We start from the raw sequence: 23,256 nt of genomic DNA, 5'->3' as shown, positions 1-23,256 counted from the left end.
GACTTCCCCAGATTAGGATTTAACTTGGTTTTGATATTGTTTTGACGAAGATCTTTCAAGTAAATGTAGTTTATCAACGATGAAAATTTTTTTCCATGTCTATAAATTAATAGTGATCCAAACAAGGAAATCAAAAGAATTGAAAGAAATATTTGGCAATGTAGCGCCTCCCAACATAAAAGGTGGGAACTCTATACTATAAATTATTTTCAAACAAAATCTATGTATAGTCTTGGTAGTCATTTAATATTATCCTTATATTATATGCAATTGACTGGACTTTCTTTTGAACATAAAAGACTAAATTATCGATATTGGCTCTCCAATTTGTATACCAATTTAAAAAAGTACAGCGAGAATTTTTTATCGATAGCCTTCGTGGCAAAAAACCACTAGCATATTGTGCCGCCTTCGTAGCACTCGAATATTTAAAAAAAAAAAATACAGACGAATTGATAACCTCCTCTTTTTTGAAATCGGTTAAAAAAAAGAAAAGTGATTAATTGTGCATTCCAATATGTGTAACTTAAAAAAACAATTAGTTCCTGTGGTAAATTCTGCATCAGATATATTTTAAAATGGTAGACACGCGTCCGTCATGCAAACTCTCGATCTCGACCAACACCGAAACCGACACCAATAAGTACCGCCCAAAGCCAATGGCATGTCAAAGTCAGCAGAATTTTCAATCAGCTCTCAATGTCAACTCGGGCGAACAGAAACAAAAAAGTGCAATTACTTTTTTCCTTGCGTTTCCGCAATAAATTAAATTCGCAACAACACGCGACGAAAATGGCGACAGAAAATGCACAGAAAATGAAAAACGCCAGCAACGACAAAATGCGCAATGCAAACAATATTTTTTTGTCGCCAATATTTATAAAAACAGTGCCGCAAAAAAAATGACGAAGAATTAAGAATTCACCGTTGACCATCTGGTAGTCTCAGTCGCAGTAGCAGTGTTGCCATCATCATCGACGTTGCAAAAAACATTATTTTTGTTTTATAATAAAAATAAAAATATAAACGAAAAACATATTGGATTGGAAATTGCAGTTTTTCTCTACAAAGCCAGACGATAGGCAGGTGATTATTGCAAATATTTGCGGATTTTATTTTGTTTTTTGTTGTGGCTGCGCGAGAAAATTAAAACAAGTGATTAGTTTTTGCGGTCAATAGCGTAACTAGCGGGCTGTGGTGCATCTCTCTCCGTAACTGTCCAGTAATGATTCCTACTCTGTCTATTACTGAAAGCTTGACTTGCAATTTATAAATATGTACGAGTGTGTACTTGACAGTTGATTATGATTTTGAACTTTGGCATTTGCTTTGACAGCTGCCCGAATATTGTGAAGATTATAACCAAAGCGTGTCAGTGCCAGTCATGTGGCAGACAGTTCATTGAAGGGTGCTTTGTGTACAAGTTTACACAACAATGAGAGTTTCGAACTTTGATTACGACCTCATTAAATTGAAGCAAGATGTTCGGAAAGTCTCAAACTTTACATTCATCAATGCAACTGCTATGTGTCTTGGACTAACGCTCATTTTCAAGTTAATAATTAATAATATTAATTAATGCTGCAGCATTTAATATTCATTTTTCTATCAGTCGATCGACACTTTAAAACAAAGGGTATACTGAAAAGTCTAAGTGACAAATGGCATGACAGACTAGATTATAGATACATATATGTATTATATATATATAATATTATCAGCAAATCAAATCTATAGTACTAGCGCCCCGGTACGTGCTTCGCTACGTATAAAGTGAAATAATACAAAAATTTAATTGGAACATCAAATTCATTTATTCAAACAAATACATATTTAATTAGCTATTTTATTTTGCTAGCTATTTTAAAACTTATTCCAAAACATTAGGAGCAACATAAAGTTGGCCATGTGAAAAACATGATTCCTCCAAATTCACACCGCAATCCCCATCTGAAAAAAGTTTCAATTTGACGGCAAAATCCCCATTAACAAAATGATCCTATATTTATTGAATTCATTTGTTACAAAAAATGTGATAAATGAAGAACCGCTCCACCGATTTTGTGCAAACTTCAAACTTAAATTAACCATCTACTAAATAGTTCGAACAAGGCCTAAACTTTTGGTTTGGATAGGTGAGCCCGTTCTTGAATTATAAAATTACAACGAAAAGTGGCATTGATTTGTATATATATACAGATATAGGCATGTCGATCAGTTCATTTGGCCGATTGGTGCAAAAAACAATCTCTTTTATGTTTAAGAAGATATCCGAAGCAAATCTGTGGCTTATGAGTTTTGGTCCGACTATTATCTAAATCTGAACAAAGCTTTGCAAAGGAAGAAATGTTCAAAAATCAGTCCTATTACTAAAAACTTGTTTGTACTTTATGGTGACCCTTCATAATTTAAAAGTTTGTCCAAATTGGTAAGCGTCCATAGAGAAGATGGATACAGAGATTAAGTTGAGTTGATTGAAGCGATAGTGCACCCCCACAAACGTATCCCTGATGCCCTTGGAGTCTAAGCCTGCTTAGTGCTGGACAATAACAAAGAAGGTGCACTTCGCTTTTCTTGCACAGCTCTACAAGTTCTACAGAAGTCTTGGGAATGGGATGAAATGCCAAGTCTGGTGGTGTGTCTCCCTGCCCTTAATTTTGGGAGTGTGCTGTGGTTCCTTTAATGTCCAGGACAACCTTGCTCGAGCGCACAGATTTGTACATTTAGTGTTGCTGAGTCCTTGTCCGTGCGTGGTGGTGGCGCGTCAAAAGCTTTAAAGAGATTTGCGGTCTGCCGACCTTGTCAGGAGGGATGTATTTGGTAAATCCTTCCGTTGCCAGCTCGTATGCAATGCTGTTGATGCAACAAAGTTTATTTTAGTTGAATACTTTGGCGCGGAAGAGTATTCAAAGAAAAAATTGCACTGGCAGGACTTTAACTTCCTATTCGTTGTTTATATATTATTTTGCATTATTTTTGAACAAATTTGTAAAACTTTCTTAAGATTTCCCGCCCACTTTTTGATTGGTTTGGAACAGAAAGCTTAGAAAATTCTTTTTAATAAAAAGGACATATTGTATGTTTAGATTAAAAAGAAAAGCGTGCGTATCGGTAACTGAATACCAAATGAGAAAGAAATAAGAATAATAATTTTCTTGGCTTCAATGACTAAAAGCCAAAAACTGCTACTACCTTAAGCAAAAACTGTTGCGTGCTTGAATACATATTTCAAGCAAGCATTTAAATAACAAATTATTCCATACCTGTGGAAATTCTTATCCTTTGTTATCAAAGTCGCGATTAAAAGAGCTATTATAAAATATTTGAAACAAGTTTACTTTGGGTGCTCATAAAAAACGGTTAAATATTTCACTCGCTGTGTGTTGATAATAAAGCATCACAGTCCCATCGTAAAAGGAATCACCAACAACTTTGAAGAAAATTGCACATTCAAGTTTGCATTAATTTAAATTTAGCAAAGAAATGGGAGGAAAATTGTACAGTGGTTCAAATCAAACATAAATTGTAGATCAACTCGAACACTATCTTTTCATTGAGTTTTGAGCAATTAATAATTTGGTTTCGAAAAGCTAAGTTTAGTTTTTTGTGTACGAGCAGTTTTAGACTCGAAATTACATTTAAATATAAATCTTGATTACTACAATTAGTCGAAAAATAAACATTTTTGAGTTTGATCAATCTATGGTAGTTACAACATTACTATTTTTTTTTAAGCCGAGTGTAATCCAGCTCAAACATCTGTGTTATTTTTGTTTTATTAAAATGTCCCATTGTTCCTATACTACAATTTTATTTACGAATCTCGTCTTAAAATTAAAACTAAATGAACTTTTTTTTAGATAGATTTAACTGAGCTTATTTCAACCCATCACCCTACTAAGTCACACATAATACAAAATCCTAATGCCAATGTTCTTCCATTTTAATTTGCTGATTGTCCATTAGGACAGATTAAAAAAAATAATTATTAAATTACTAATAAAGAACAATAACAAGCAGACAATTATTAATTGTATTAAGGTAGAAAAACAAAAAAAAAAGAAACAATTTGACGTACAAAAGTATGCTACAGTTTTCCACTCGAAGGGAAATCAATTCTTCACATACAAGTTTTCGAATCAGAATAACTGACTTAGGATGGTTAATACCAAAGTTTCAGATTTATATTATTTTCAACTTTACCCATAGACTTCAATATCTATTTTACTTCGTTTTTGACAAAACGTTGCCAGCTTATTTCAATTTAAATGAAGCATCAAGAATGAAGATATTGATTTATTTTAAAGCAATTTGCTGGGATAAGGTCAAAACTACTTATTAATATCACTCGAAATGGTTTCCATTCACTTAATATTTGCAATTGGAATAAAATTTTTTTAAATTAACTTTAAACAAAAGTTTAAAGTAATTCTTTCTCTGCCTTAATTCAAAATTTATATATCTCTATATATATAAAACAGTTTGTCCTGACTGACTGACTGATGTGCAATCAACGCACAGCCCAAACGGTAAGGGGAAGCTGGGAAGCTGAAATTTGGACGCAAGTGAGCACTAAGAAAATTCGAACTCCAATGTGGGGAAAACGAGCTCCAAAGATTCTATGAAATATCTGCAATGCTCATTTGATTGGCTTCAAACTTAGCTTGTATTTATATATGCGGGTTATATTTAAATTAAGAATCTGCCTAAAGGCTGAAAGCATAGAAAAATAAAATATTGGAATCTGCAGTAGAGATAATCTTAAGCGTCTATTTCTTTAATCAAAGAATTTCCTCTGCTCCCACTTTGTTTATGCTCCTCCTCTAAATATGTCTTTGTGTAGCAAAGTGATGTTTCTAACCACTGTGCAATGACCAGCCACCATTAAGCAGCCAATGGTTGGCCGCACAGTCTGAACCTCAAACTGAAATTGCTGAGCAGCAAAGCTCTGCCACAGCGTTTTGTTGCGTTCTATTACTTTTTTTCGTGCTGCTGCTGCAGCGGAAGTGGAAGTGAAAGATATCCTTTGGATGCGTTGGGCTGCTTTTAATTGTCTCGCGCGTCTTTCGCCGCTCGAAGCTCGACGCTTGGCGCTTGGCCCATGGCTTGTGGAACGTGCCGCTTGTAGTGGGGGGCGTTGGCGACTTGAATGCGTTTTAATTACGTCTCTTCTTTTGCTCATTTTGCCGTACATTTTTCTATTGTGTATTTATGTAGCTGGTTGCTGTTGTTGTTGTTGCTACTGATGCTGATGCTGCTGCTGCCGCCACCGATGGTGCTTCTACAGCTGCTGTTGTTGTATTTATTATTTACTTGACTGCACTTTTGCAAAAATAAAATTTTACACAAACAGTGGCAGTAGCTTCGGCAACGTCGTCGCCACTTGGTAAGACAAATACTGGCGGCGTTATAATGAAAAATGGCGACGCAACTTTTGAAAAGTTGTTTGTCGTCTTTGTCGGTTGTTGCTATTGTTGTCTTTATTATTGTTGTTGTTTTTTAATGTTGTTGTTCTTTTTCTGCTTGCTGTTGCCGCTGTCAGTCGCAGCTGCTGAAATCCTTTGCTCCTTCACGTACTTCATAAATGCGCTCGAGTGCAAAAATAAGAACGAGAACAAGCGGCGCCTTCCACTTTGCAGCTTTTTCAAGTTTAATGCGTCGCCCGCCAATTGAATTTTTCAAAACTTGCTCACAGCCCCCTGGGCCCCCCATCAATTAACAATTGTTTTTGCTGTCGCTCTGTGGCGTTCAGTGCTGGCGGGGAATTAAAGTTTAAGTCGGCGCCAAAGTCACGCCGTGCCGCACTCTCTCACACACACACACACAAACACACGAGTCCTTGCTTCCATGCTTCGCCGCTTCGTCCCTTCGGCCCATTATCCTCGTCGCCTGTTGCTTTTGGGTGTGCAGCAGGGCGCCAATTGCTCGGCAAATGCAATGAAAAGCGATTTGCACAACCAAAGGCTGAATGTGCAGTACGAGGATGTGCAGAATGGGAGCGAGTTACAAAGGATTAGAGTTTGTTGTGACAAGCTGCAGGCGCTCCACTCCACAAAGCAATCGCAGTTAGCTATTCTCTTGCTGCCATCTAAGCGAGATGCCCCACCAGACCCACTAATGTAATAACAAACTGCCGAGCTTAGCAATTATTTGGCTAAAATGGCAAACAAAAGCAGAATCACGAAATACACAGATATTATCGGCACACTCCCTTTCGGGGATCATTTGACATGTTGTAACAATTTATGATTGGAATAATACTTGTTGCGGGATTCAAAACAAACAAATCCTGTTTATCTCCAAGTTCTATAAATAATTAGTTAGTTAACTATTGAATAGCTTTCTAGTTTATTGGTTATGTACATTTATTTTAATCTATTAAGGTTAGATTCTCTCAGGTAATGTACATTTTTACAGAACGGTCTAGGGTGTGATTTTTGAAAGCAACTCCAATCGGAACCACTTCTAAAGACTATGGAAAAATATTGAGTTTCGTAACGAAAAATGAAAACGGTATAAAACTAAGGCTAGAAACAACTATACAAGTAGTATGTACATACATTTATTTCATTTCATTTATTCACAAAAATCGGCCCATAAATTGGTGTGTATCTATAATTAATGTAGTTAATAATAAAGAGTACAGGTTATAAACCTTATCAACTTAATTATATATAAAGGGTGTTTTTACATTTTATGAGTGAACGGTCAGTTTCTAATATGTAACAGAAGCGGGGGAAAAATTGAATATTCATTTATGCTTTTACAATCATATTCCAAATGTTTGTAGCAACAGGTAGTATGGAAAATTAGCTCGAAATCGTATTGTCAAATGTTTTAGGATCAATTGGGCATAAAAGAGGTTATCACAGGTTAATCACTGGATTTATGTTACAAGCACAAATAAAATGGTAAATTAAATTAGAATGAGAAAGTAAATAATCTGAAATAATCTGTATAAATAAGGATCAGAATAGAAAAAAGGGAACCAACGAATTGAATTTTATTTGTCTCACTGTCTAACTTTAATATAAGTACGATCTATATCTGATATGCGAGTATATGCAAAGATCCCATTGCTGTCTAGCTAACTTGTTTATTAATCGTATAGCTTAGGAGAGCCAAGATTACACGCATTTTTCATTTAAAAAGGCTAAAAACAATTCAAGAATATTGTGGTCTCGACTACTGGGATCTATTCAAATAGTTAAAATGTGATTTAAAGATTTTAAAAAAGCACTGTTCTTATTAAGTACATGTAGTGAATTGGAATGTGAACAGAAGGCAGGATTCCTGCGGAGGTAAAAATCAGCCACATTGACCAAATTTATACTCCGATTTGGGAAATATCTGAATTTAAGGCTTACAAAGTGAAATTTTGTAATCCATTGATAATACGTATATGTAGAACATTTTTGCCGGACTAAGCCACATTCTGCATAAAAAATGTAACAGGCTTAAATGAATATTAATGGCATATTTAAGTCCGATTTTAATGTCTAGAGAAATATGAATTATTATTGAAGAATGTTTAATATGTAATGTGTCTTGGAGATTATATTAATTGTAAAATACTTTAGTAATACTAAATAACAAGATTAATTAATTTTTAAAAATAAACTTCTGTCTGATTTCCAGCAAATCTCATCGGCATCGACACCATCCACCATCAGACGTTGTCGGGCCAGGAAATGGATCAGTTGAATGAGCACCAACTGGACAAGGTGGCCAACAATGTGAGCGTTTTCTATCGAGTCTCGCCGCGGCACAAGCTCGAGATTGTGAAGTCGCTGCAGCGGACCGGCAACATTGTGGGAATGACGGGAGACGGCGTCAACGACGGAGTGGCCCTCAAGAAGGCGGACATAGGCATTGCCATGGGAAAGAATGGCACCGATGTGTGCAAGGAGGCGGCTGACATGATACTGGTTAATGACGATTTTCACACCATTATGTGAGTAGTTCTCTGATCAAAGTGTTGGAGACTTTTTAAGTTTTCCATCCATCTCTCCACAGCGCCGCCATTGAGGAGGGCAAGGGAATATTCTACAATATACGAAACTTTGTGCGTTTCCAGCTGAGCACCTCGATAGCTGCTCTGGCTCTGATTGCGCTGGCCACGCTAATGGACATTGCCAATCCGTTGAATGCCATGCAAATACTTTGGATAAATATCATAATGGATGGCCCACCGGCGCAGTCTCTGGGCGTCGAGCCCGTCGATCACGATGTCCTGAAGCAGAAGCCCCGCAATGTGAAGCAGCCGATGATTACGAAATCGGTGATTGCGAATGTGCTGCTGAGTGCCAGCATCATTGTGTTGGGCACTCTGTGGGTGTTCCAGCGCGAGATGGCCGATGGAACGCTGGGCAAGACGAAGCGCGACACCACCATGACCTTCACCTGCTTCGTCTTCTTCGACATGTTCAATGCGCTTTCGTGCCGCTCCCAGACCAAGAGCGTCTTCACCATTGGCCTGACCACAAATAGGATGTTCCTGCTAGCCGTTGCCTTCTCGATAATTGGACAAATGCTGGTCGTATATTTTCCGCCGCTACAAATGGTTTTCCAAACCGAAGCGCTGACTCCCTACGACATACTCTTTCTCGTCTCGCTCACCTCCTCGGTGCTGGTCGTGTCGGAGATCAAGAAGTGGTTCGAACGCACCATGGAGCGTAAAATGTACAGCACCCGGTCCGAGTTGGATTTTGTATGACAAAACGCAAGCGCTAGAGACCAGTTGCATACAAAAGCCGAGTAAATTAAATTAACAACAACAACAAAAAAAATTTCAGAAAAAACCTACAAAAAAAGAGCAAAACCATGCAGAAAAAAACTTGAAACCAAGTGGGGCAGTGTGGCAAGCGACGAGAGCGAGCGACGAAAGGCAGCGGCAGCGGCAGCGGCCAAATGTGTGTTTAATTTTACATTTTACTTTTTTGCAACAGGCGACACCAACAACAACAACAACAAAACTACAACAACCACCCCGCAGCAACAACATAGGTTAGCCAAAAAGAAAAAGTAATAGTTGAAACATTCCAATCGGCGGCGCATGAATTTGAAGCTAAAAACTTGACTTCATTTGAAAAGAAAACGAATTCAAAAAGTGAGCAGCAATATTTTATACGCTACTCTATTTGCCTCTCTTCTCTCTCTCGCTGAATGTCCTGTCCCGTTAGAGTTATAGTTTTATTTTATTTAAGCACGCATATATGCATATTTTATAATTTCTTTCAATTTAAATTTAAACAATTATGTATTTATTTTGTAAGTAGTCGAATGTTGAAAGCACCGCGCACTCCTCTCTTAGGATGAGGCCATCACCTGTCAATTGTTGTGCTTTCACTTAGCAATACTTTTCTTTTAATTTTAAAACATTGTCTTCGTTGCGTCCCTAAGTTATAAATTGTCATGAAAACCGCCCAGAATATATATCTCACATTGTCGCTTTCATGGCAAACATCAAGTGGAATCAAGTCAAATGTAATTTAAAGCGGAAAAAACAGAACATTTTTTAAGCAAATCCGGCTAATTTATTGGAAGCTTCTGCTCAGCGTTTCCATTTAACATTAAGTTATTAGTGCAGGTGACAAGATCGCATCAGCTATCGGTATCAGAGAAGCCTATTTAATACATCCCTAGAAACGATACTTTGGCAAAAATTTCCAATCTTAAAAGAGTTACTTTACAAGACATATTTATTCTGAATACACGACTCTACTTAGACTTAATCTTGTTTTAAAGTCCTAACCGTCGTCTCACATTTCCGTTCTTATAAGTATGATTCCATTTAGACTTCTAAAGCCCTAGCTGTTAAATATTACATTGAAAATGTGTAAATTGCTGCAGACGCACTTTATTTTAAGTTTCATATAAAAGTGTTTAATATTATTATTAACGAATGTCATAAAAGTAAAAACGATTTGATGTGATATTATTTTAAGCACATAGGCACACGAGCATAGTTTAAATCGATGGATTGATTGTAATCTAAAATCCATTTCCGTTTGCATGTTCTCTTAATTCAATTATATTTTGTTTGCCTTGTAGTTTTTAGTGCCAAATATATATTGATTTCATTAAATAAATACTGCAACTGTACAGAAACTCAACACACTACTCAACTCAATTTCGATTGGAGCTCCCAAAACTATAACTAATATATATACTAATGTATACATTTTCTTCCTTCCGAAACAGCACAGCAATCCCCGGCAAGGAGCAGCAAAACTAAAAATATTCGATTCCGTTAATCCCCTTTACAAAAAATGTAAAATGTAATCTACAGAAGTAGCAGAACAGAGCAGGCGATGCAAGAAAATGGTTTTTTTCAAAATAATTTTTGTTAATTTATTCGGTCTTTGGAACAAAACATGTGACAATTTTGCGAACAACATCGAGCAAAACTCTAGCGCGTTAGCAGCAATTAAATAATTTGTTAACAAACGAAAAACAAAACGATTGTGGAAAAAATAAAATTGTGTTTAAAAGTACAATATATTGAAAATAATTATATATTTATTCGCAATTTGAAATAACAATCACCGTTTCTCTCAATTCACCAAGCAAAAGAAAAAGCAGCACTAACTGTTTATAAGAATAAGTTGTAGAACCAAAGAAAAAATGGTATTCATAAAAAGCAACGGCACTTTCCAGATTTGGAACATTTTACAGGCTTAGTTGAAATGTGGCATGTTTTAATAAAATACAGAAAAGCAATAAACAAAACAATAATTTATCTCATGTAGCTGCGCAAAATGTTCTTAAGTGTGTTTAATGGCTTCTTAATAGTAACAAAAATGTACCAATTACAAACAATTGAACAACCGAATGTCACATTACAGACTCAAAACATATATATATTCTACGTTCCAAACTTATTGAAGCATTTAAAATAAAAGTATGGTATTTGACAAAGAAATTTGTTTAACCTTAAGGAACGCATTTACCAGAATATTTTCATCAATGTTGCCAATATTATTTTCATTATTATTTTGATGTATTGAAAACGATAACTAAAATAGGTTCAGAAATTTTTGAATGTCTATAAAGACATTTAAATAAGTAAATATTTATATTTTATAATTGACATAATGTCAAGCTCTGACAGCCCTCTTAAATGTATTTCCCACAACTCTTCAAGCTTCTTCATTAATCTAATTAACAATTCCTTTTGATTTAGGAAATTGTAAACATTGTAATAATCTGGTAAATGCATACACAAAAAAATATTTTGAAAAACATTTATAAACAATAATGAATTATTAAATATTCTGCCCCTGCAATAAGAACTTCAGATTGTTCATCGGTTAAATCAAACTAAAAATAGTCAATTAAGTATTTCAAGAAAAATAACAAAAGTGAATAACAATTTTGTAATCATTTGGAGGACAAAAGAAAATCGCTACACTTTCTAGTTACTAAACAAAAATGTTTACATTGTCAATAAAATATATAGCACTGCAAAATACAAAAACGTTTCTTATAAATGTTTCACAAATTTTCCACAATAGGAAACTATACTAAAGTTTTTATAGATATAAGCCCCATAACTTTTGTAGAAGTTATTGGAACAGCTCAGTAATATCGATATCATCTACATCAAAGTCATATCATTGCCGCTCAGAGACACACTCATTAATGCAATCAATTTGTTTTCAAAAATCAATTCGTATCGATACTCACTATAGATGTCTTGCAATCTTATATTGGCTGTACGTGTTATAAGAGAATCATTTCAAATTTCAATCACCTATTTAAAGCGTTAAAAACATTGAAAACGAATTCAAAAACACTATTTCAAAAACAAAAAACAAAAAAACACCAAAATGTTGCCCCGATTATAGACATTTTTGTACTTAAATAAGGAACCCTAAACTGTTTTAAAAAGGAAAATGCATATCACATTTAGAACTCAAAATTAGTCAGCGTTTTGAAATACAAAATTAAAGCATTGCCTTATTTTTCATGAACATTTGTAAAAGATTTGTATTTTTTCAAACCACTCTCACCACCTCACCACCTACATATTTATGGCCATCACCACAATTTCAAATGCAAGCGTATACTTCTAGCAAATTGTTTACCTAATGGACCAAGTAAAACAAATTATATTTAAACTAATTTTCAAATCGAAAATTATATAACTTACAAAAAGTACCCACACATCAAGATCAAGCTAAGCTCTCCTGAACACGCTCATATATCATGGTTTAAAAAAAAAAACGCACCAAAAAAAAAACAAAAAATGAAATCGAAAAAAAATGTAAAAATAAAAAGCTAAAAAATACACATATATCTATCTATCTTTACAAAGCATTAACAAAAAGCAAGCGAGAACTCATTATCCCACATGCAGGCATAAACACGTACACAAATACAACATACACGTATATAAATCATCTCATCCACAATGGTAACAATAATTAGTAAATTAAGTATATTGAATTCAAAAAATAACAACTATCGCATATGTATATGAATGTCTGAATAATGAAATTACTGAGAATACATATAACAGGTATTAATGTTTATAAATTAACTCTATGTTTTGAACAATTAATGCGGCTTACAAATATTTCGTAAAACTAATAAATACCTTTAATAATATGAGGAAGAGCAAGAAATTTAGATACGGGAATGTTAAAGGAATGCAAAAAAAAATTCGGCTTGCTCCTTACGAGTATTCTAAACAATAATTTACAAATATACACACATAATTATTGACGGAATATGCCTAGAAATATAATATACGAGTAATATGCAAATATTTAAAGCAAAACTAGTCAAAATGTACTTTCCAATTGATGTGTGTGCTAGAAGACTCTCTTCGAATCTTGGAGTAGGAGGCTAAGACCATATGACTGTGAGGGATAACCCATATTTGATGTATGTCAGCTATGTGTCGAGAGAAAGTTTAATAATATAGCTCAAATTAATAGGAAACTTAACTAAACTAAACTACATCTCATACTTAGCCATTTCAAAGAGAAACTGATGGATTCTTTTATGATTTCCTCACTGTTTATGTATCTGTGTATAATTTCTTAACCGACCTATGCGCTAACTTAAAAGGAAAAAACACTATAACTAACTGTGCTATTAAATGTAAGCTTAAAAGTATATAGTATGTATGTATAGTAAAGGACCCACATAGGGCAATAAAAAAGCGAATATATTTCAAAAATATTTCTCAACTATGAGCCGTTTACGTTTAGCAAAGAAAAAACTGAACAAATACATAGCTCTCTCAACTATTCTGTGTACAACTCTAAAAATGAATTTAACATGTTAATTTATTTTCAATTTATTTACCATCTGAAATCGCTCTCTCATATACGAATATATATGCATATAATATATTAAAAACTCAATAAATTATACGCAATAATCATACTTCAAAAATTGAACTAAGATATATACGGTAATATGAGTAACAAAGCCGAAACAGATATTTACTAATAAAACTTTATGTAGTACATACAAATACTAGATGTGTCCTTCATTTACCATTCATTGACCAAATGCCTTTTTGGGAAAAATTAAATTTCACTTCGAAGTAAAAGTAAGTAATTAATTAAGTATATGTGACCGATAAATAAAGGTCAGCTAGACTTTATTAGCATTCACAGGTAATTCAAATCAAGCCAAGGAGATTGAGAAACAGCTATTCTCGATGAAATATCAATCAATTCAAACTCTTGTATATTTAATTATTTATTTCAAATTTTATGTTACAGCCTGTCCCGATTCACAGCCGTGTGTGGTCAGAGGTTCCGGAGATAACTCAAAAAAGTATGCCCATTTCATACTCTTGGCAGACGAAATTTCGTCCCCCGACAATCATTTTTCTTGGAAAACCACAACACCAAGGACAATCCTGCGATTACCCAACGGCAGAATCATTCTTCTGAGCAGAAGTCGGCTTGATTAGAATGGCAAACGAAAGTTCAAGTTACGAGGAGCAAATTCGAAGGAATTGCTTATATTCTAAAAATAGTAAAATTAATTATAATAATAATAAAATTCATATGCATTTATTAATATGCATGTATTCATGATAATGGATGTCCTTTTTGATGTTCCGACAGCTATACAAAAGAGCAAAATGAGAATGAAAAACGATGGTAAAAACCACGAGGAGCAGAACGAAGAAATTAAATACATTTTAAAATTAATAAAATTAGTTATAATATATAATAATATATTTATAATAATAATAATGATGGAAGTCCTTTTTGAAGTTCCGACAGCTCGCCAAATGAGCAAAGTGAGAATGGCAAACGAAAGCTTGAGCCCCGAGGAGCAAAACAAAGAAATTTATTATAAGTATTAAAATAATAATAAAATTTATAATTATAATTAATATAATAATACAGATGGATTTCCTTTTTGTGTCCTTTTTCGTGCATATTTTATTTCCTATCTTTAATTTGTTGTAGCTAATGTATGTATGTATTTACATTAATAACAATAATATTAATTCATTAAATTTGTAAATAAATGAAAATAAAAATCACTTAAAATCAATTTTAAATGGATTTTTTATTAGTATGGCTGGTGAGGGGGGTGAAGAGGGTGGTTTTAGGAAGGACTCATATAGCGGACTCATAGATAAACAAAATTAATTTTGCCCGATGGCCAAAGTGGCTGCGTTTGCTAAAAACCAAAATCTGAAGTACCAGGCGAACAGAAACCAGCAGCAAGATTAATTTTTTAAAAAAAATTGAAAATTAATTCGGCCGCCTAAAAGATGCTACACTTTTCATAATGTTAGCCGGTCTTCACACCTTTTAGCAGCTGGGGCTCAAACCAATTTGGCAAATTGGTTTGAAGTCCAGCTGCAAAATGGTTTAAAGCCTGGCTAAATTTATTTTTAAATTTTTAACAAAATCATCTTCCTGCTTCATTATGTTCGCCTAGTACGTAGCAAAGATGACAGTTTGCAAACTAAGTACCAGGGCAGCTGCGGCTTTCCTAAAATTTATAAACTCGCCTGCAAATGCTAAAATCCAAAATCTGAAGTACCAGGCGAACAGACACCAGCAGCAAGAAGATTTTAAAAAAAAATTACAATTTAATTCAGCCGCCTAAAAGATGCTAATTTTCTTAATGTTAGCCGATCTTCACACCTTTTAGCAGCTGGGGCTCAAACCAATTTGCCTAATTGGTTTGAAGTCCGGCTGCAAAATGGTTTAAAGCCTGGCTAAATTTATTTTTAAATTTTTATCAAAATCATCTTCCTGCTGCATTATGTTCGCCTAGTACGTAGCAAAGATGCCAGTTTGCAAAGTAAGTACCAGGGCAGCTGCGGCTTTCCTAAAATTTATAAAATCGCCTGCAAATGCTAAAATCCAAAATCTGAAGTACTAGTCGAACATAAACCAGCAGCAAGATGATTTTAAAAAATTAAAAATAAATGTAAGCCGGGTTTCAAACCAATTTGGCAGCCGGGCTTCAAACCATTTCGGCAAATTGAACTTTAAAGCCAGGTTTCAAACCATTTTGCAGCCGGTCTCCAAACCAATTAAAATAAAAATTTAATTCTGCCCCTGTATGGTATGCTACACTTTTTATTAACGGCAGCCGGTTTCAAACCGGGTTCCAAAGCAAATAATTATTTAAAAAAAATATAAAAATAAGTTTCAGCGGCAAAACTAGATACAAATGCATGCAAATAAAAAAGGACACTTTTTGGGACATGCTGCTGATTTATGTTTGTCTGAAGTTGAAGGATTAGGATCAGATCCTTCTACCTGCAGCAAATCAAGAAAAAAAGGAAAGCTGTTATATTTTTAAAAACTTGTTTTATTAAACTAAACTAAAAAAACTGTATAAATATTTGTTTTATGGTAAGTGACAATTGAAGGGATAAAGGATAAGTATAGCTCCTTTTACAAGAAGAAGAAAAGGAACAGGAAATTTTTGTTGTTATGAATAAAAATTGTCTTAATTAAAACTTATTTAATATATATGTATATATTCCGACGCCACCATCCCCACAGGGACCCGCACCAAATTAATGAAATTAGATATTTGTGGACCTGAAAAAAGCTGTCACTCAATCTATCCTGTAGTGCTCCTACCTGGCGATATGGTTTGCAGGTTTACGGAATTGATACAAAATCCTACCTAGGGAAAATTCAAATCCTGCCAGCCAAAACATTACGCTTGTTGACTGATACATGAGAACCGTTAATATCGAAAAGGACCAAGGATTATTCAAAGTAGGTAAGCTAGGCACTGAAGAGGTCACATGCGGTCGACCTTGCCATTCGATTTTTATTTACTATAAGTAAATATATAAAATTAATTAGTTAATTCCAAAATAAATAACACAAATAAAAAACAAGCAAATACTAAATAAATGATAAGTTTTTTTTTAAAAATCCTATATTCCACTGTTGCTTTTGATTTTTAATAGCTCTAGGAGTTTTGTATGTAAGTGCGTATTTTTTATACTCTATAAAAAGGGTATATTAGGTTTGTGCAAACTATGTAACATGCAGAGGAAAGTATCTCCGACCCTATAAAGTGTAAATATTGTGAATCAGCATGAGGAGAGAAATTGATCTAGACATATCCGTCTGTGCGTCCGTTTGGATGAACGTAAATCGCATATGTCCTTCAAATTAATTTCTCAAAATCGATTGCGGCCGATTCCATTTCCACATCCAAAATTAAATATGAGGCTGGGTGTGCCTCTATGTGCCCATAAATAAGAACTTGAAATGTTTATATTACAAGATTCAATTTATTTCAATTCATTCATTCTTGTATAATAATATAAGTTTTCGATTTTAGTTTCCAATCGTATTTTAATGTAGTTTCTATATGTTTGATGCCAGAAATTCAATGGTTTTTTTTTTTTTTTTTTTGTTTTTTTGCACATGCCGCAGCATCGATTGCTCGCATTTGTTACATAATGTAGTTGTCATTAGACGTTTACAATACTTTTGCTTCGTTATATAATATATATTTTTTAATATTAATAATTGTTACAAAAAGTAAAATGGTACGACATTAAACTAGACGACGTTGCATGTTTTGTTATCGCTTAAATATTTTACTTTTGACGCCTCTAATTGCTGCTGTTTCTTTTGCCTTAAAATCGTATATTTTCGATTAATTTCGTATGCTCAAAAATCTCTGGACATTTTGACTGCCTGGATATATATACTCGTATATGTATGTTTTGCTTCGCGTCGTACTAAACTTGCCTTCCGGCGATTACATTACAAATTATGCTTAAAATCTAAACCAATGGAAAGAGTTGTGTGTTGTGTTTGTCAGTGTAATTGTGTATTGGATTGGGGTTTTTTCCTTTCTATGTTCTCCTCCTTTTTCTTCCTCTTCATCATATTTTCTTTTAGGTTAGGTGGTCAAAATTTGTTGATGTGTTCGAGTTATAGTGGTAGTGTACGGTTAGGGTAGAGTTACATTCTAAAGTCGTGTGGATTGGGTTTTAGATTGCTTGGGGCGTGTTATGGTGTAGAGTGGTGTTGTGTGGTTAGTTGTAGAAATTTTTACTGGTTATATGCTTGTATAAATAGGTTGTCAAGTTTTTGCTTTTGCTTACAACAATTAAAATTTGGAATTTTTCATGTTTTTTTTGTTTTTGTTTTGTTTTGCTTTTAATTTTAATTTGTTTCTTTAGTATGTTTCCGCTGTATTCTTTTGATATATAAATTTTATGAGCATACTTATATCATACATATCCATATTTTTGTATGCATGCGTGAGTTTATATTTCTATTCACGGTCATGTAATGATGATGTGTTTTCTGCTCTAACTTGCGATTGCGATTTTCCTTCTCGAAAATTGATAAATTTTATGTCTTACCATTAAATTTAATATCTAAAGTAGTTAATTTTAGGTGTTGCTTAGATGTTTGCTTTCATTTTCTTTTGTCAAATAATCTTAATTTGTTTAAAGTAAAAAATGATGCTTATACACATTTGGCTTAAATTTAAGTTTAAATTTTGTTGTCGTTATTGCTCCAAAAACTTGCGTTACATGTAAACTTTTTGCCTTTAAGTAGTTGCCGTGAGTGCTCGTTTATTCTTTTTTTAAATTGTTTTTTTGAATTTTGTTAAGGCCGAGAGGTTTTTGTTGGTTTTCCTTGGTTTTAGCCGAGAGTAAGCTAGTTCTTTTTCATTATTTAGAAATGGCCGAGAGAAAATGTTTTCAGCATTCATTTCATTTGCCTTTGGACAAGTCATCATTTTTTAGCTTCGATTTTGATTGCTAAACGTTTCTGTTTTTGTTTATTTTTCAATATTATTTTCGATTATAATTTTTGTTATTACTGAACATTGCCTCAATTTATTTTCGTTGATTTCAAATTACTCATCAACGTTTAATTTCAATTACTACATTACACGAAATATAATTACAAAAATGTTGGATTCAAAATTTTTGACTTTCTGAAAGTTCGGTTTTTGATCAATTTGTAATTATCTTTTATTAATTTTAGCAGCCAAACTGAGAAATAAATTTTTAATTAATTTGAATTTTTTCTCCAGGGAAACGTTGTTGTTTGATGCATTTTTTAGTTTGGTTTTTATGATTTTCGGAAATGTTTCTTAGCCACAAATATTTTTAAACTTGAGTTGCGAAACTTGCTTGCCAGTGTGTGCACTTAGGCTGCGATCAGACTGACAAATAGTTTGCAAGCAAACTCAATTTGCTGCAATTTCAAAAGTAGGCCTAAACAGTGAATCCCAAACAGTATAATTTTGCTTAGAATCGAATTGAAAATTTCGAATATGCTTGCAAATCCTTTGTTCGTCTAACCGGAGCCTTAGTCTCAAAATTGTTGCTCTTTTAGTTCTTGTTGTTGTTCTTGATTTGGATTGTTGGTGTTGTGTGCTTAAACTAAATGAGTGGTAAGTTTTACAAGTAACTAAGGATTGGTTTAGATTGTAACTGAAGTGTAAAATTGAACTGAAAGCAAATATATATTATAGTTCTGTAGCCGTTTTATTGTATTGTTCACATGCTATTTGCTGCTGTTGCTGTTCTTTATTCCAATTAGTTGTGGTTTATTTGTTGTTGTTGTTTGTTTTTCCTCTTTTTTTACCAGTAAAGTGAGATTTTTGTTTGAATATTATTATTTGATCATTTGGCTCTTGTAATATAAAAAAAGGTATGCTTTTTACGTTTCTGTTTGTGTTTGTTTGTTTGCTTGTATTTGTTTTTTAAATTCATTATTTATAGAACTTCTTTTTACATTAGTTAATAATAAATTATACAAATTCATATATAAAAATGTTTAACAATCTTTTAAGCTATTGTTAGTTTTGTTAGTTTTTTAAAAAATATATGCATATAGTTTTATTTATACTGCTGTTTTTATTTTTGTTGCTTTTTGTATACTTAAGTTGTTTACTTACGCTTTTGATTTGTTCGATTTGTTCGCTTCAACTGATCTCTAAATTTGGCATTTTTTACAATGAGTTGAATATTATTTTAATTTCGATTTTTTTATATTTCAATTTCAATTCATCATTCGATAAACTGAACAATCGTCGCTGTTTCATCTTTGTTGTTGTCTATTGTTGTTTGATTCGGTTTGGTTTGGTTTGTTGTATAAAAATCGTTCAATAAGAAAAATGTTATTGTTATTGTACTGTGGTTGCGGTTTGTTTTGCATTTGTGGTTGCTATTGTTTTAATGTTTGTATATATTCGAGTAAATCAAAAGTATTCGATTGGTTTATTGTGTTTTGTTCGTTTGTTTGAGTGTACTTTCTTGCAATTTTCAGGCTATGGAGGCTTGTCAGGCATCTGTGCCTGACAATTTTATCACTATTGCTTTGTTTGATTTGTGGTCGTTATATGCTTTTGATTTGCGTTTTGTTATTAAACAAACAAGTAAAAATTCTCACTTTCTGATAAAAAAAAGTTTAAGTTATAGTTTAACAAAAGTATGGGACTAGATATGGGTTCGTAATACAAGAATAATGGCTGTGGCAGCCACCACGTTGGTGCCCTCCAAAGTAAATATCATGATTTTTTCAGGCAACATTTGTGATTGTTGAAATGCATTTTGTTTCATCAACATTTTATTAAAGTTTCTAGATAATCGTACGACCAGAAGCCGAGTTATAACGATGTTACTAATAGATTTGTTCGATTTCAAAAGTTTTTAAAAAGTTGTTTTTTTTTTTCTTTAAATTGTGGGTTGTTTTACAACATTTTAAGCGAATTTTTTTGATGAAGTATTACTTCAATTTGCACAAGCCGAATTTTAAGATCCAAATGCAATATTTCAATTCAATTGAAGACCATTAGAGTGTGACTTTTGAGAAAATCAGAAGAGAAAATGTTAATTATTTGAATTGAATTTTTTTGTTGATTTCTTTCATTGCTTCTTCTGTTGTAAACAAATGCTAGTGTTGGGGCGATGAAGAGATTCAATCATTTATTTCTTGAAAATAAAAAGAATCATATTTACTTTGGACAGCACCAGGTTAGATTGTTGTTTTGTTGGTTTGTTTAGTTTTGAAAAACTGCTACTTAGTTGTTGGGGGATATGTTGCGTTTGTTCTTGTTTAAACTTAAATGGTAAACTCTTGAAACTCATTCGCGGCAATTTTCAATTGCCTGCTGATCGCTGTTCAGGTGTTTTTTTTTTTTTATTCGTTTCAGATCTAGTATTTCCCTTTTTCAGTTTCAGTTTCTTTTCATTTGCACTTGGCGCTCTCGAAGGGGCGTGGGCGTGCAATCCAAACTCTTGTTTCATTAGGTTAGTTAGAACATAAATTTTAGCTATTTGATTTTATGTCATATTTACTGCAAGGCTGCTTTAACATTAGACTTAAACAAAATGTAAATAATTGATTTACTTACGTTGGTACTATTGCAGTTTGTTGCTTGATTTCTTGTTGCTTGCTTGCTTCCTGTTCATATTGTTGCATCTTATGTACAGTTCAGTGACAATGATAATACACATTAATAATAGTAATAATAATTATGCATTCAATTGAGTTCAGTCAGCCGCGGCTGATCCTTAAATAAAATTGCTTGCTATTGTTGTGTCTTCAGCTATTTCTATTTCTATGCACTGCTCTCATTATGTGGTAGTCCCTGTCAATTAATTGGTTACAATCATAATTGCAAACAAATGTTCAAATAAATGCCAACAAATATCAATGATATTTTATGTTTGATTTTGTTGTTGTTTTTGCTTTGGTTATCTTTTGTTTTGTTTGTATTCTCTGCTATTGCTATTATGGGGCATTATTTCGCTTCCAAAACTCAACTTACAAGTAAGGATTCAAATTATCATTTCCCATTCTTCGTGTCCTCATGTCTTTACACATAAGCGAGAGCAAGTTTTAAAAATATTTGTTTGCATATATTTATATGTCACTTAACACTTACGTATTTAAATATATATATTGATTTTGGTTTTAATGCAAGTAAATGTTGCTATATCTTGAGTTTATTTTTTGTGTTTTTGTCGTGTTGACTTTTGCTATTTTTTTGTTTTCGCTTTTTCTTCTTCTGTATTGTTTGTATTCGACTATTGTTTACTGCTCTCCCTCCCTCTCCCCCCCTCTCTCTCTCTCTCTCTATTTCCCTCTGCTGCTCTGATTGTAAAAAATTCTGTAAAATATTTTCGGTACTATTTCTTGGTTTGTTGGTTTTGTTGCAAAAACAACAAATCACTTCGTATATAATATAAATAAATCATTTTATTCATTTATCATAAATTACTTGTTCTATGGGCACATGGTGTGTTTATTGCAAAAAGTCTACGTTGTTTCTATTTTTTTGTTAAATTATTTAATTTGTTGTTTAATTCGTTGAGTCTGTCGCACGTAAAAAGTAATGTTCTTACATTTGAAGAAAAAAAAAACTCATTTAACGTTAGCAATAAAATTAGCTTGGCTTCTCATATAGGAACAACAGATGTTTATAATATTTGGCAATTTTTTATACGAAAATTATGAAAAAATAGTTGTAAAAATATTTGTAAAAAGGAAACTTTGAAAGTTTGGTTGTAGAGCGTAGGATTACAGAAACAAAACGAAAAAAGCTTCAATGAAATAATTCTTAATTATTTCAAACTATTTAAATTCATTTTAAGTTTCTTGAAAATGACTTTAAAATTTGCAAATATAATGCATTTTTACTAAAAATGAAAAAAAATACTATTTGAAGTAAATTTCGTAAAAAAAATTTAATAATTTAAAGAAAAAAATTTGATAATTTAAAGAAAAAAATTATTAAATTATTATACTATTAAATCGAGTGGAAAACATTTAGAAAAGCTACCACTAATACCAAAGAGAAAAAAAACTAGACTCTTTACCAAACTTTTTCAAAGTTTCTTTCTTATAATGAAAATAAAATAACTGTGAATGATTTTTTGCTACAATCTAAAATAGAGAGTGGGGAAAATGGGAAAGTGTGTTTAAAGTCCAATCTCTAATAATAATGTTGTAGGTTTTAAGAAATACATTCGAGGTAGAATATTGACATCAGCCATTTAGTAAGCTTTGCATGTTGTGTCTGTTTGATTCTGCATTTGTGTATAATACGAGTACTCTAATAAATTATAATCTATATGCTCTACTACCCTTTAAGTTCAACTCGCTCGCCTCATTAATATTATGTATGTATAAGTATGTATGTATAAGTTGTGAGGAACCATATTTTGATTGTTTAACAAACAGAAACAGAACACAAATGCATATCTAATTGTAATTGGTTAATTAAACGATCATAAAGCGTAACAGACGCGACCCAACTTGTGCCAATTGGACTTCAACTTGAACTTTTTGCAATAGTTTGTTTGTATAGAGATATTCAATGATTCACTGAATCACCATTGATTCGCTGACTCACTGATTCATTATAAACTAACGAGGCTATTGTTGTCATTATCTTGCACGTCGCGTCACGTCCGTCAAATAAAACCAGTTTATCCTCTAAGTACTCGTACTTCTTGTATATGGTATGTATTTCATTGTATTTTACACGTTGCTGCTTCAGTACTGTGGTTCAATGTTCCATTAACTTTCCGAAATTCTTGCTATTTCCCTTGCCCTCTGCTGCTCGGCTGCTTCAGATGTTGTTTTCCAACATTGTGTGTTTACTGACGTAAGTATAAGTAGATATATCGTATATATTTATATATAGAGAGTATGCATTAAATACATTAAAAAATATAATACACCATACATATAATATAAGAGTTTAGTTTTATGAGCACTATATGCTATTTCCATTATCGTAATATAG

At 32.9% G+C, this 23,256-nt stretch overlaps 1 protein-coding gene across 7 annotated transcripts in view; it reads left to right on the top strand.

Moving 5' to 3' along the window:
- LOC115633066 (calcium-transporting ATPase type 2C member 1) overlaps positions 1-10,501 on the top strand; it is an 80,037-nt gene extending 69,536 nt beyond the window's left edge. For 4 of the 7 annotated variants that reach the window (XM_030530431.1, XM_030530435.1, XM_030530437.1 and 1 more), the window contains exons 3-5: positions 7,639-7,954; positions 8,017-9,109; positions 10,204-10,501. In XM_030530431.1, coding sequence (XP_030386291.1) covers positions 7,639-7,954; positions 8,017-8,716 — 1,016 coding nt within the window. In that variant the 3' untranslated portion in view covers positions 8,717-9,109; positions 10,204-10,501. The remainder of the gene's footprint in view (positions 1-7,638; positions 7,955-8,016; positions 9,110-10,203) is intronic. The other 3 variants (XM_030530434.1, XM_030530432.1, XM_030530433.1) reach the window with 3 other exon arrangements.
- The last annotated feature ends 12,755 nt before the right edge of the window (positions 10,502-23,256 follow it).

The sequence above is a fragment of the Scaptodrosophila lebanonensis genome, unplaced genomic scaffold, assembly GCF_003285725.1.
Source record: "Scaptodrosophila lebanonensis strain 11010-0011.00,11010-0021.00 unplaced genomic scaffold, SlebRS2 tig00001415-arrow-pilon, whole genome shotgun sequence".
NCBI lineage: Eukaryota > Metazoa > Arthropoda > Insecta > Diptera > Drosophilidae > Scaptodrosophila > Scaptodrosophila lebanonensis.
Note: the sequence above shows the minus strand (reverse complement) of the source record. Positions and strands in the feature narration are given on the sequence as shown.